Here is a 14,995-nt window from a genome sequence, read left to right as displayed (position 1 = left end):
AAAAATATATGTAATTATGTTTTAGCCATTTAGTTCTGGTAATAATAATTTATCAATTTAGTTAATTGCTTACTACTAGTAATAATAATAATAATAATTAAAAGAAAAATAGGTAACACTTTACAATAAGGTGTCATTTGTTAACATTAGTTAATGTATTAACTAACATGGACAAACAATGACCAATGCATTTATTACACTATTTATTCATCTTTGTTAATGTTAGTTAATGAAAATACAGTCGTTCATTGTTTATTCATGTTAGTTCACAGTGCATTAACTAATGTTAACAAACACAACTTGTGATTTTAATAATGCATTAATAAATGCTAAAATTAACATTAACTAAGATTAATAAATGCTGTAGAAATAGTTCATTCTTAGTTCCTGTTTACTAATGTTGTTAACTAATGAACCTTATTGTAAAGTGTTACCGAAAAATAATTAGTACAATTAATTACTATAAGATAATAATGTAAGCTATATAACTGAAAAATATATGTAATTTTAGTCACTTAGCTCAGATATTATCATTACTGTTAACAACAACAGTACAGTACATTACAATAGTAACAAAAATACATAAGTACATGTTAGTATTATAAGAAAATATGTTATATATATATATATATATAAAACTGATCTATGTGGTGAGCCCAATTTTCTGAGCAACCCGATAGACAGTGCATCTTGTTTACTTTGCAGCCCACTGATAGCTCTGAGCAGGCTACAAATTGGCCAAACAGAAGTGCAGTAATGATACACAACGGACTGCATTTGGCTCTCAAAACAATACTTAAGAGTAAATTTTACTGAAAGCAACGTATGGAAAAAAATGGATAAACAAAAAAAAGTGTCACTTCTTGCAAATAAACACACTCATCAAGCTTCCCCAAACATCTCTAAAAAGACACTTGGTTTGCATACTGCTACTGCAAGACTGGCAAAGCTGGGACTCTGGCATCTCCCGGTGGACATGATTGGACACTTTCAGGGTGTGCGCCGCCAACTCCACCCAAAGGAAAAAGCACTTGGCCTTGAGTGATACTCTTCCAAAGAGACCATTTGCTACTCAGGACAGGTGCCAAGAAGAGACAAACAGACCACTCAGTGTCTCCCGTCAGATAGACGGTCCAGTGCATCTATGGTTTACAGCGTAAGTGGCCTGCATTTGACTGAAAATATTATTTTGAAAGACCAAAAGCCCACAGATGTCCCTGTCAGACATGTTTGTCTTCCAGCCAAGGTGCAAGTCGAGCGATTAATAGGTCTAGTGAAGCATCACCATCCCACAGAACTGACTTAAGTGGCTTTTTCCAGATGAAAGAGCGGCAAGGGAAAGTAGATTGATAGGGATTTAAAACACAAGAGCGCTGAGTGTCACTGCAAAATGAAACTCTTCTGCCGGTTCGTAATGTCGTTGCAATCAGTTCCTTTGTTTCAGGCAGATTGTATATCAAGTCTGATGAAACACTGATGAAGGTGATTTCTCAAAGAAACAAGGCCCTGCTTCCGACAGGAAGCCGGCAAAAAGAGTTAACAAAAGAACCTCCACCACTACTTTGAAGGCCACATCAAACATCAAACGTATGCCGTTTGCTCAAGCAGTCTCTCACTCCCTCAGAAAAAAACAAGAAAAAAACAAACACTTGCGGAAGCATCCTGCCCATTTTTTGATCCAAGTGGCTTTTGAATACAACTTCATATCTTTGAAAAGTTTCATGATTATTGGGTAAAACCAAAATTAGTTTTCCTCAAAAAAGCTGAGACAGAAATCACAAATTCACATAAGTTCAATCAAGTTGCAAGTTATTTGTTTCACACAAAAAAAGTCTGTCATCTACCCATCCTTGCTCAAAATTTATGACTATTATTATGAATCACTATTGTCAAGCAGCTTTTTTCCCATATTCATAAATGCACAATATTTACTAGCTAAATTAAAATGCTAAGATTGGACCAGAGTCAAAAAAATGGTATCACTAGACAGGTTTAAAATAAGAAACGTGGATTTAAAACAAGCAGAGAAAATATAATTTAAAAATATAAATAATTAATTTGATTAAAAACATACAATAAAAACATACAATCTGGCAAAATTAAATAGATTTTAAAAATAAGATTATAAATATTTTTTCCTAATAAATACATGCATTCTGGCAAAACTGGCACTCAAATGGAAAATAAAATGAAATGAAATCAAATCAAATAAATTAAAGGAAATATAAATATATTATATAAAAACTATATACATTATAAATAATTTTATGAAAAAATATATAGATTCTGGCAAAACTGTCATTCAAACTGGTAGTCAAATTGCCATAAAATAAATAAAGAAAAAAATACAAAGAAAACAATTAAAATACAAAACTGACACTCAAACTGGTGTTAAACTTGTCATTAAAAGAAAAGAAAAGAATACAAAGAAAATATAATTAAAATATATCATAATAAATAACTAATTTACTAGTAAAAGTAAAAAATACACACATTCCGGCACTCAAAGTGGTGCTCAAATGGAAAAGATGAAGCATACATGTAAAAGAAAAGGAAGAAGAAAATAATTATGTTGTATTTCAAGGGTACTTATTTCTATACTCATCAAAGTGAGGGCATCCGATGGTAATCATGGTTTTTCAACACAGAAAGTGCTGGTTCTGAATGTCTAGCATATTCACACACAATGGTATAATGTATAAAGAAATAACACAAACACCCGGTAACACTTAAGTTTAGGCACCAATTCTCGCTATTAACTAGTTGCTTATTAGCGTGCATATTACTAGCATATTGGCTGTTTATTATTACTTATAAAGCACATATTATTGCCTTATTCTGAATGACCCTATTTTAGATCCCTTAATCAAACCCCATACCTAACTTTACAACTACCTTACTTGGTATTAATAATCAGAAAATTAGGAGTTAATTGAGGCAAAAGTCATAGTTAATAGTGAGAATTGGTCCCCAAACTAAAGTGTGACCACAAACGCACACCTTTACCTCTATATAACGACCTTGAAAACCCCACCGTTGCCTAACACTTTCAAAATAACTCTGTGCTCTACATCAAATAACAGGCACACCAGTTTTCCCTACATCTCTTGTTCTCACCTTGATTGACAACTTCCTCTCCCTCCTCTCCCGCACCTGCTGGTTCCTCCTCCGGAGTCTGAGCAGTGTGACAGGGTCTCCAGGAGAGCGGGACCCCGGCCCAGCTGTGCAGCAGCCGTCGCATTCTGCCTCCGATTCTAGCCTCCAATTCTCCGTCTCTGACCCGTGAGAACAGTCCCTCAACCTCTGCGCCTCTCTAATCGACCCTCTCCTCTCCTAAAACAAGGCTAATTGATGACCAAAAACCATTATACCCACATCAAATCTCTCTTTGCTCCACAAGAGGGCGGCAACGTGTATGGCAAACGCAGGTGGAGGGGAGTTTCAAAGCATGTGGAGGTGGTTGCCATGGAAATAGTGCGGTCGGTCTCAAAAGGGCGGATCTGAGAACAGCAGCGCATGCTTTACAGGAGTTGACAGGAAGTGGGCTGAGTGAGAGCCACTGGCAAAATATGGGACCAAAACCCCTCTTTCTGAGTATTTCTGTATGTGAGAGCTTTGAATAAGCAATATAACTGCATGCAAAGCACAGGGTAACAATATGCAAAGCAGCTCATGAATATTATGAATATGAATGATTCCTCCGCAGGGTGGCTTAGTATGTCTGCACTATATGGATTTAGAGGGAGGATGCACTCATCTGACTCAGCAAATGCACTCAGAGCTGTTAATGCACTAGGTAGTATGTGTGTCTCATTGACCCTTTTTCCCCAATCACAGTCGACTGCTGCTAATCTAAACATCTCATTTAAAGGTCAGTTGACCCAGAACACTTCCTGTATATAACACCAGAACACAATGAACTGCTGCAGTGGAGGGACAGTTAGAATGAAGGAGAGGTGGAGTCAAAGTGAGGGTCGGGCACAATTAAACAGGCCAGTGTTGACTTTGATCAGTCAAGCTCTTAATGATGTCGAGTTTGCTGCGGCAAATGGATGTGCTACTGACATTTTAATAGAGGAGGTGCTTTGTAAATCATCAGATGAGATGTAGAGCTGGCGATGGCCAGAAGAGGGAGTCATTTTACCGGGTTAGTTCTCGTGGGTAATGACACTTCTGTCAAAGTCACCTCAGAAAATACATACAGTATATGTATGTATGTATGTATGCATGCATGCATGTACGTACATACGTATATGAGAGAGAGAGAGAGAGAGAGAGAGAGAGAGAGTTTAAAAGTTTGGAGTCCGTTTATTAAAGAAATTAATGTTTATTCATGCATTAAATTAATCCAAATTGACAATTTATAAAATTCTCTTTCGACTTCTCTTTCAAAAAAAAAAAGAAAATTGAAATTTTATTTGAACTTCAACTCATTAAATAATTCTGAAAAAAAGGTTTCACAGTTTCCACAAAACATTGAGAAGCATAATGGTTTTTAACATTGATAAGAAATATTTCTTGAGCAGCAAATCAACATAATAGAATGATTTCTGAAGGATCATGTGACACTGAAGACTCGAGTAATGATGCTGAAAATTCAGCTTTGTTATGACGAGAACACATTATAATTTTAAAATACATGAACATAAAACTTTCAATTGTTATTTTGAATTGTAATAATATTTCACAATATTACAGATCATTCTGTATTTTTGATCAAATAAATAATGTTAATATCTTGAAATATTTTATTAATACATTTAATTTTATTATAGCATAAGCACATTGGCTGTTGGAAAATTAATGGCCAATGTTTCAATGTTGATTTAAAAAAAAATAAATAAAGTAAATCAAGCCCGATATGGTAAATATTCAATATATCCTAGTAGGATGGCAGTGGAAACACTGCTTGTATCAGGAGACAAGCATGGCCATAATAAAGGAATGACAGACAGGGTCCATCAATCTTCATCAATGTTATTACAAAACACTCGGCTCGGCTATCAGCATATCTGCATTTAATCAGGATCAAGGCCAGCCAGAGGGCAGATGACTGTGTGTGTGTGTGTGTGTGTGTGTGTATATGTGTGTGCGTGCGTGTTTTTGTGACAAATGAGGACATAAATTTGTTTAATAACAAGGGTATGACATAGGTATTACAAGGAGAAGGTGACTTTTCAGGACATTACCCCATGTCCCCACTTTTCAAAACCCTTATAAATCACACAGAATGGAGTGTATTAAAAATCTGAAATAGCGCAAAGTTTCCTGTAAGGGGTAGGTTTAGGTGTAGGGTTGGTGTAGGGCAATAGCACATACAGTTTATACAGTATAAAAACCATTACGCCTATGGGATGTCCGCAATTTTCACAAAAACGAACGTGTGTACGTGTGTGTGTGTGTGTGTGTGTATATGTGTGTGAGAGAGAGAGAGAGAGAGAGAGAGAGAGAGAGACTGCGAGTTCAATACACCCTGCACAGCCTTGAACATCTATGCCGATAAGAGCCCTGACAACATTTGACCTCTGCTGCTACACATCACCCAGCACTACTGCTGTTTTATCCCGCACACACCTGCTATCCAGCTCCAGCGCTCAAACCCTACCCTCTTAGCACTGGGAGAAGAGAACTCTAACAAAAGGTTCCTGTGACACTGTTCACTGGCCCAAGCAGAGAGTTTCATGATGCACTTGACTGATGTTAAAGTCAAACTAGAGCATATTCACTTTTTTGTATACAGTATATTCCTGATTTAATTTTGCATGATTCAGCAGTGCATAGAAGTGTTGCCGAGGCAGAGAGGGGAAAGTAATCATAACTAATAGCTAAATGTCCATTAAGACAGTGTTTTATGCTACTGTTGTAAGTAACAGGGTTGTAATTATGAACTACAACTTGAATATTTAAATAAAGCACTTGAAATAAAGCTGAAATAAAATATAAATATTAGATGAAAAACTGAAATTTAAATGAAAATGAAAAATATTGCCTGAAAGTACTAAAACTAAAACTGAAATAAAAATTAATTAAACCTAAATAATAATAATAAACAAAATTACTAAAACTTTAACATTGAAAAGAAAATCGAAAACAAAAGTTGATTGAAAATACTAATAGATATACTATAATACATACATGAATATAAATCACATTAAAATAACACTGGTAAGTAATACAGCATTTCTAAACTCTTACAGTTGACTCTGCAATTTAAATGTTGGTTACCACTGGTTAACATTAATGTTTACTGTAAACCAATAACATGGTCAAAAAATTAACCAGGCCTTAGGGTAAAAAAAGGGCAAAAAATAGCATGGTAAATAAATATTTCAAATCTAAAATAAGATCGAATTACTTTAACTATTTTTATAGACCTACAGTATATTCCACTAATTTGTATTCTAGGCCATTAAAATAAAGACTTTATACTGTAAATAAACTGTGCAGTTATTGCCCCTTGATAAAAAAAATAAAAATAAAAAAAAGGAGATTTCCGACACTCATTAAAAGATTTGAAAAACAGCATTACAACTAGGAAATTATGATATACTCCAGATTAACTTTGACCTCCAGCCAAGTCAAAACGCCTCCTCAAAAGTGGAGGATTCAGGTGAGAAATTCTAGAGCCCACCTTTCATGATCCATGGCTAAAATCAAGTCTAACCCTACATGGTTTTCCTCACTTAACACATTTTCCACCCATAAATACTTCATACTATTGGAGTAAAATGGTTTGCAAACATCATATTACACAAAGCTGACAGATTTGTCTGCACTTCAACAGCAAGCAGTAATAACCAACACTGAAATGTATCACCATTACACTTAAGATGTTTTTGAACCACCTCAGAAAATGTAATGCCGAGAATGCAACAGTCTAAGCTCAAAGGTTCTTTGGTCAGTCAGACATTATTTCTACAGCCTTAGGGCTGCAGGTAATTGCTAGCTGGCCTCCAGCAAAGTAAATCACATCTCCATTGGTTTGTCCCAGCCGACTGACACCAGTCTAAAAGAGCTGGATGACCTCTTTACAGTACAGCAGCTGTCTTAGTGTGAGAAACACAATCACTGCAAATGGTGCATTATGGGTGCAGTCGGCATCCCTCTTGCTGGTTGTTCCTTAAAGCCATTAGGCTTTGACAGCGCAAGCCAAGCGGAGAGTAAGACTGGCATTATGCAGTCCTGCCACCCCCCTGGGATATGCTGATAAGCACTTCCTGTGTGAGGGGGAAGCGGTTATTTTCAGGGCTGCTATGCACGCCTCTCCTTTCCAACCTCCAGATCTTATTAAGACCCAGCCAGCTCCACGTCAAATGATTTCAGACTTCACAGCGCCTCCTCAAAAACTACCCAGAATGCATTTTGGATATTTAAACTAGTTTGTAAAGACGGATTAAAAATAAGTAAATAAAAAATGTTATTCTAAATATCAACATAGATAGGCCTGAAGATAATTTTTTTTTTTATATTTCATAGATGCTTCTTCCACTTTGAACCCACCCACCATATAGTGATTGAAGTTATCAGGTCATCATAAAAAGACAGGGCTCTCATTGGTTCACAAGTGTGACAGGCAATGATACACTTGAAATATTAAAGAGACTTACCTAAATGGTGCACAGGCAGCAACGGCAGCAAGAGAGGGAGAGAAAGAGAGAAACATTATATTAGTACAAAATCATCATAATATGCATTAACTTTTATAAATTCCCAGAAAGAAAAATCACAATTAGATCTGTTTAATATCTCAATCAGTTATCCTTATCCACCAATGTGTCTCCTCTAGAGCTTTGGAAGAAATGTCTACCAAGAATCGGCAAAAGTCAGATTTCGGTATGAACTATAACATTTCTGAAGACTAAATGATCAGAGCGTTGTAATCCCCATTTTTTTTTACATGTCTGTTGTCTCATTCTCTGTCTTTCTGTCTGATACTTTAATGAAATATAACCCTATTAGAATCACCCATAAATGTGAACAGGAAAAGACATACTATCAAAACATAATCAATAAGCTTTCAGAAAAGCAGTATAATGGCACCAGATATGCATAAAGAAGAAAAGACTGTAGTTGTATCTTTACACATTCAGAATGTGTGTGTGACCTCTGAGGTACGTTCATATCATCATCCCACCTCAAATAATGGGGAACTTTCTGCTGGAATGACTCTAACATCTAATAGTTTTCCATCTCGACGCACAGGACACCCTAACCACCATCTTTCACCCTCCCAAAGGGGAAAAATAGTAACAATTTACATCTTTCAAAAAATGTTTCTACCCGAGTGACTTTAGTGCCCGCGGCTGAAAAGGCTAAAGTAAGGAGAGGAGAAAATGGCATATGATTTGACAATCAAATTTGCATCTTTTCAATCTGCATCCGTGAACACGAACAAATCAAATACAGCATGCATGCAGGGAAGAAAATTAGCTCTGGGTCAGTGGGGAAGCACTTCTTGAGCCGCCCATAATGCGGCCCGTTTTAATGACTACATAACTCATAAAAAAAACATCAACAGCATAATCGTGGCCTAATATGACTGTGAACTGCAGCTTTAGCTTGCTTACTCTGTACATGCTGCAGAGAGGTAAGAGAGGCTCGGCTAAAGATGGAACGGCGGATGAGTCAACATCGAGACATGACAGCTGATGTCATCTCTCACCCGCTTCAGTGAGAATGACGCTAATGCTTCAAACTAACTGAGGATAAAATGCTCTTTAATAGCAGCGCAACCTTATTTACATGACATGACAGCTAGTCCTCAAACTCCATATTGCAATCAGTCGGACTCTGTCACATCGTAATCCTATCTCAATCATGGACAGAAATGGTGTGACAGTCTGTTTTGACAATTTTAGTAACTGGATAAAATGTAATATGTAATAAAATGTAATAAAATAAAACACTTTGGTTCCATTTGTTAACACTGGTTAACCACATTACTTAAAATGGACTAACAATGAAATATACTTTTGAAGCATTTATTATTGTTAGCTGCTGTTAATTTCAACATTTGCTAACAATTAAAATCCAAAGTTGTGTCTGTTAATATTATTTAATGGATATGATGAAACACAAACTAACACTGAACAGTTGTATTTTTTATTAACTAATGTTATCTAGGAGGATTAATAAATACCGTCTTTCAGATGAGACGTTAAACCGAGGTCCTGACTCTCTGTGGTCATTAAAAATCCCATGACACTCATCGTAAAGAGTAGGGGTGTAACCCCAGTGTCCTGGCCATATTCCCTCCACTGGCCCTTGTCAATCATGGCCTCCTAATAATCCCCATCCACTTGATTGGCTCTATGACTCTCTCTCCTCTCCACCTGTAGCTGGTGTGTGGTGAGCGCACTGGCGCCGTTGTCCTGTGGCTGCCGTCGCACCATCCAAGTGGATGCTACACACTGGTGGTGGTTGAGGAGACCCCCACATGATTGTAAAGCGCTTTGGGTGTATTGCAATACACAATAAAGCGCTATATAAATGCCTCATTCATTCATTCATTCATTCATTCAATACAGTATAATTACAAACCATTGCTATTGCTCATTGTTAGTTAATGCAATAACCAATGTTAACTAATGGAACCTTATTGTAAAGTGTTTAAAATAATAAAAAAAAATTCCTGAATAGAATTTGTGTCACCCAGAGAGAGAGAGAGAGAGAGAGAGAGAGAGAGAGAGAGAGACGGAACTAAACTACTAATTTCAGCTTCATGGACTTCTGCAGACCTTCAGAGGCTCTTCTGTTGGTTAAGGTGCAAATGAAACCGAGGATGTAATGCAGTATAGCGGGCGTCCAGTAAATCCAGTGCTCCTTTCTTAAATGAAAGCCAACAGGCCCTCAATTTCTTTCGAGCAGTACAGTTAGGCCAGGGTAAATGCAGTCCTTGAAAGCGTGCTGGGCTGAGCTGTTTTATTTGGCGACAATGTTTAGTTTTAGGTGTCTCATCCGGAGATGTCATGCTGATGCTTGTTTATCGCAGAGGGGGATTGTTCTGCCAGTAGAGATGGCTAAGACTCTTTGTCCTTTGGACATGGAGGACTGAATTAATTTTCCCCTTCAGTAAACTCTGGCTTGCTCTCCAGTCCAAGCGATTAATCCAGCACGGGTAACTTCTACTGTCCAGGGAAATAAAAAGTTACTGTTTGGGTGGGGAAAAAAAGCAACACTTGTACGACTTATTGGCTCACAGGCCAGTTACATGGTTGCTGTGCATCATTTGCGTATACAGTGGGGTCCAAAGGTATGAGATCTATGAGATTAAGATTTTATATACACACAAATCAGAGTCAGTGGCAATTTACATTCTCACCTAAAAACTCTTAAAACTGCATTTTGTGACAAAAAAACTGTATTTATAAAATTACATTAGATTTGGGCATCCACCATGACACTTGCTGTGAGAAATACCGCAAATGGAGTGATACAAACACTGAAACGGTTGGAGTTCCAATATCACTAGTATATCACACTCCAATCAGCCAATCCGATTCGAGGACCAGAAAGAACTGTTGTATAAATATAAAGCCATAGCATAGAGCTATATAATGTGTGAAAACAAGTTTCTCAAAATCCAACACCGTTTTGAAAAATAAAAATGTAGTATGAATGTGTGTTTTATGAATGCAATCAAGACTTACTACAGTTGACCTGCGATCAAACATATAAAATGCCAGAAACATTAATCACTGTAATAATGATCCAGACTCTTCAGCGACTTATTATTTATTTATTTTTTGGCCAGGCAGTGTAGTAAAGTGTCCATTGGATGCACACTTCAGAATCTCCCCTGAAAGAGTAGGTTCACCTGGTGTTTGCTATATCTTACGAAAGTATGCAATTTCGGATGCAGCCTCAATGTATAAGAACCTAGGCCATCAATACAAAGTCGCAATTTCTCTGGAGACAAACACAACTTCAGGTAAAGCGAGTGACAACTGTGATACAAATCTACAAACAACTGTTTGTGTGTGACACATTAGTTTGCTCGTGTGTGTGAGTGTGCGTGTACGAGGGAGGGATGAAGTGAACACAGACGAGCCCACTGGCTTTGCGATGTGGCTGCGCATCTCAATGAAGAGAAGAGAGAAAAGCTCTCCAGTTCCTCTGCTGGCATGTTAACCAGACTACAGTGAGGGAGAGCGAACGCGAACGTGCTAGCCGCTCACTATTGAACCCGACCGTTCTCGGGAGAGATGCCGGGGGGCTAGACGTTAATTAAATCTGATCCTCTGTTTGCACTTGAGCCACGGGAGCCACAACTGCAATCATGTGCATCTATATTACAGCATCGACAGCCAGTTTCAGAAGAAATGCAAGATTGAACTCAAGACACATCCTAGAGCAAATATTGTAGACCATATGCTGAATTGGAACAATAGGGGATCTTGCATTCAGAATTAAATGTGTTTAACTCTTTAAGAGTGAAGGCTTATTCTGCCAAAGTATCACCTTTTTTGGACAGGAAGAGACCATCTGACTGACATGTAGTGCAGCCAATCACAGATCAACGTGATTTATGCCCGTACAAAAGTACATATATTTCACACAAATTTAGTCTGCCTCAAATAAATCTCTGAATGTTTACAAATATTTGATGCCACTAATGCTTGACAAACATTAGAGAAACTTTATTTTATAAGTTATAAAATTTATAATTTTAAGTTATAAATGTAATAAACCCAGTATCTTGTAAATCTTTCCTTTTTCCAGGTACACTCTTTAAAAAATTAAGGTTCTTTATTGGCATCTATGGTTCCATGAAGAACCTTTCACATCCATGGAACCTTTCCACTGCAAAAAGGTTCTTCATAGTGGAAATATTCCTCACACTAAGTTAAAAACGGTTATTTTAAGAACATTTCACTGAAATGTTTGAGGAAACCAAAATGCCTTTTATGGCATCACTGTGAGAACTTCCTTTTGGAATCTTTATTTATATACAACAGTCAAAACACACAAAAGCAAAATCAAAAACCAACCACAACACGATACTGCCAATATTCAAAAAGTTTAAAAGTTCAAAGTTTAAGTTTTAGATTCATGCTTAAATTTGAAATTATCGGTTGGATTACTGCATGTAAATGACTATGTTTCCAGTCCACATCTGTACAGAATCTACAGATGTGCTTTAGGCTTTTTATATGAACACACAGCACAAATGCCGGGAAAGGTGAAATGCATGCTGGGAACAGCACATCCCCTCCTCTTCTGAACAGAATCAAGGCCAACATCAAAGGGCCAGCAGGGTCTCTCTATTCCCAGTGGCAAGCTTTTACATAATAAATGACCACTGAATGATCTCAGCATACGCTTGATTTCTGCACAGATTTCTTTCTAAATGTAACACTGAACTGTTCATACTGAAATACAAGTCATACTGTGATGTACCACATATTAAAAATGATACATTAAGAGTTTAGATTTTGAATTATGGAAGTCAAAGCGATCCAAATATAGTTTAACCAACACATGGGAAAAAATATAATAAACAATAAATAAATGTACTTAGTAGACATTTCACTCAATATTGCATCAAATTAGTAGTTTCAAATATACTTCTCTGCGATCGCATCATTATAAAACTTGGACAACAGCATCCCCTAGTGGTCACAAACTTCAACCTGTTTTTGGAAAAGTTCTATATCCGCACACAACATAACCATGAATGGCTACATGCATGATTTGCCAACCTAAAAGTCTTCTAACAGCACATAAGGAAAGGTCTGACATGCTCGTCATATCATGTGTCACGCAAAACTTAAGCTGTGCTAAAACAAGGCTTTGACCTACATGTAGACATTTGCTGTAGGTCAAAGGTGTAAACCTGGGTCAGGAGGGACCACACAGCATAGCTGCTAGTTTTTGACGCTTTTTGCCATTTTAGACTCAACAACTCAAGCTAAGGTCAATGTAGCCCTGGAGACAATACACAACCTTTTTTCCGAAAGGTACCAGTTTAATATTATCTCACTGCTACTGCACCAGTATGTGTCCTAACAGACTAGGAAATAACAAATAACACAACATTAAGGTCACACTACATCAGAAATTGAATTGACTTACGAGTCTAATTATGATAAGCAACTTGATACAAAGCAATGCAATTAAACTCAGACCAGCAGATAACATCTGAGCTCAATAACTATGCAGCTCTTCCAACATCCTCCAGATATCCCTACTGTAATTGCTATAAGCCAAGAAATATTCAAAGCATATTTGAACCCAGTGTTTACAACAAGCCAAACAACATTGCAAACATGTTCTTTACACATTTGGAACATGACAAACAAGGTCTTTGAAGTATCAAGTGTTGTGGTTTGGCACTTCTGAAGGCGTATGGCACAAAGTCCACAATTCCAGCTGACGCCGGAGGCCACAGATCTGACTGAGGGTCTAACATTATCATGCCACCGACTCATCAGGGCATCCTACGGGCTTCCAGAGTCTGTAATCTAAGGCATACTCAAAGACTGAGCAGATGTAGCAAACTTGGCAGCTCCATTATCAAACACCCGTTGGGAGAATGAGATGGGAAGTGACAAATAGGGGATGGTGGTCACCAAAGATGCGAGATATGCAGGAACAAAAAGGATAAGATGAAAGATGAGTAACACCTGGTGGTAAACGTGCAAATGCTTTATCATTATCCTTGGAAAACAAAGGCTCATTCACAAGCTAGTTAGCGAGATTAGCACTTGGCTCTTAGCAAAATTTGTATTTACACAACCTGTTGAAAGCATACAGCTTGGAGGGTTTCGAGGGTCTGTTGACAACTGATGTTATAAATACATAAAGTCAGCTCTAAACGGAGCACAGCTATGACACAAACCAAGTGACAACTGCAGTTCTCATTAAAGGAAAAAGCTACCGTTTTTTTATTGCTTTCAGTTGTTTCATTCAAGTATAGCAAGAGCAAAAGGCCACAAAAAGATGGTTAACTGTCCAGTAATCGCAGATGTCTAACTATTTTTAAGGGCAGATCTGCTTAAAAGGTTACAACAGCATTGCTATTGCTTAGGGATATCAGTGAACTTTTGTGTGTAATTCACCCTGCACTCCTCCTCGCTTCTTCTCACCCTGTCTTTTCTGGGTCCTTGTTAAAAACCAACATGCATCTTCTATTTACAGGCTTGAAAATTACATACTGCACAGTGAAAAAGGACAGCTGTCCTCTAAACTTCGCAAAGATACACTTGCACACACAAAATCACATGCCTTTCATGAAAATAGCTCACACTGTTGTGACAGACGCAGCTGAGATAGCAGCATTCTTATTAAAGCTATGTTAATTTTTGTTGCTCTCCTGATGTAGTGATTTTAAAAGAGTAGAGTCACAAAAACCATTGACATAAGTTAATGTTTCTCACGGGGGCCTGTAAATGCTGAGAGGGACAGTATCGTTCCGAGTTAGAAATATGCACTAGATAGCAAATATTTTTTGACTCTCACATTATATAATCTTTACAACAACTGGATTGTCAAAACAATTAGACTTTTGGTTAGCATGCTAACTCATTAGCCTACTAGGTTGACATTCCATCGTGCATTCCCCACCCAGCAACCACTATTCTGGGGTGTTTACCAAAAAGCATTGTTAACAAACTATGATTGCAAGCTCTGTCATTACCAACATGCTGTTTCCCATGGAACTATGCATCGCAAAGTTGAAACTACAGCTCTCAAATTGTGGCTAGAAGCATATTTTCTTGTTAGTATGACGTAGACTTGTGAATCATGCTCTTGAGAAAAAAATAAGCGTGCTAACATGCAGTACAATCTATATCTGTCATTCTATACATATTATTACCATTATATGTCTCTTAGTTTGTTTAAGAAGGAAAGCACCATTTTAAAAAATGTTTGCAAATGCACACCTCGCTGGAACGCTGGAAGTTAAGTTTCGAGTTATGTTATTGTACAGGAAATGATCCCCAAGCCTCGCAGCATTTTGAATTAGCTTTAAAATTCAGTAAATAACACAAAA

At 37.3% G+C, this 14,995-nt stretch overlaps 1 protein-coding gene across 12 annotated transcripts in view; it reads right to left on the bottom strand.

Moving 5' to 3' along the window:
* grip1 (glutamate receptor interacting protein 1) overlaps positions 1-14,995 on the bottom strand; it is a 281,122-nt gene that overhangs the window by 116,572 nt on the left and 149,555 nt on the right. The window contains exon 2 of one of the 12 annotated variants that reach the window (XM_058773059.1): positions 3,118-3,344. The exons of 10 other annotated variants lie outside the window; for them this stretch is intronic. In XM_058773059.1, the coding sequence (XP_058629042.1) occupies positions 3,118-3,241 (124 nt within the window). In that variant the 5' untranslated portion in view covers positions 3,242-3,344. The remainder of the gene's footprint in view (positions 1-3,117; positions 3,345-14,995) is intronic. One more of the 12 variants, XM_058773060.1, reaches the window with a different exon arrangement.

This window comes from Onychostoma macrolepis, chromosome 04 (genome assembly GCF_012432095.1).
Source record: "Onychostoma macrolepis isolate SWU-2019 chromosome 04, ASM1243209v1, whole genome shotgun sequence".
In the NCBI taxonomy this organism is placed as follows: domain Eukaryota; kingdom Metazoa; phylum Chordata; class Actinopteri; order Cypriniformes; family Cyprinidae; genus Onychostoma; species Onychostoma macrolepis.
Note: the sequence above shows the minus strand (reverse complement) of the source record. Positions and strands in the feature narration are given on the sequence as shown.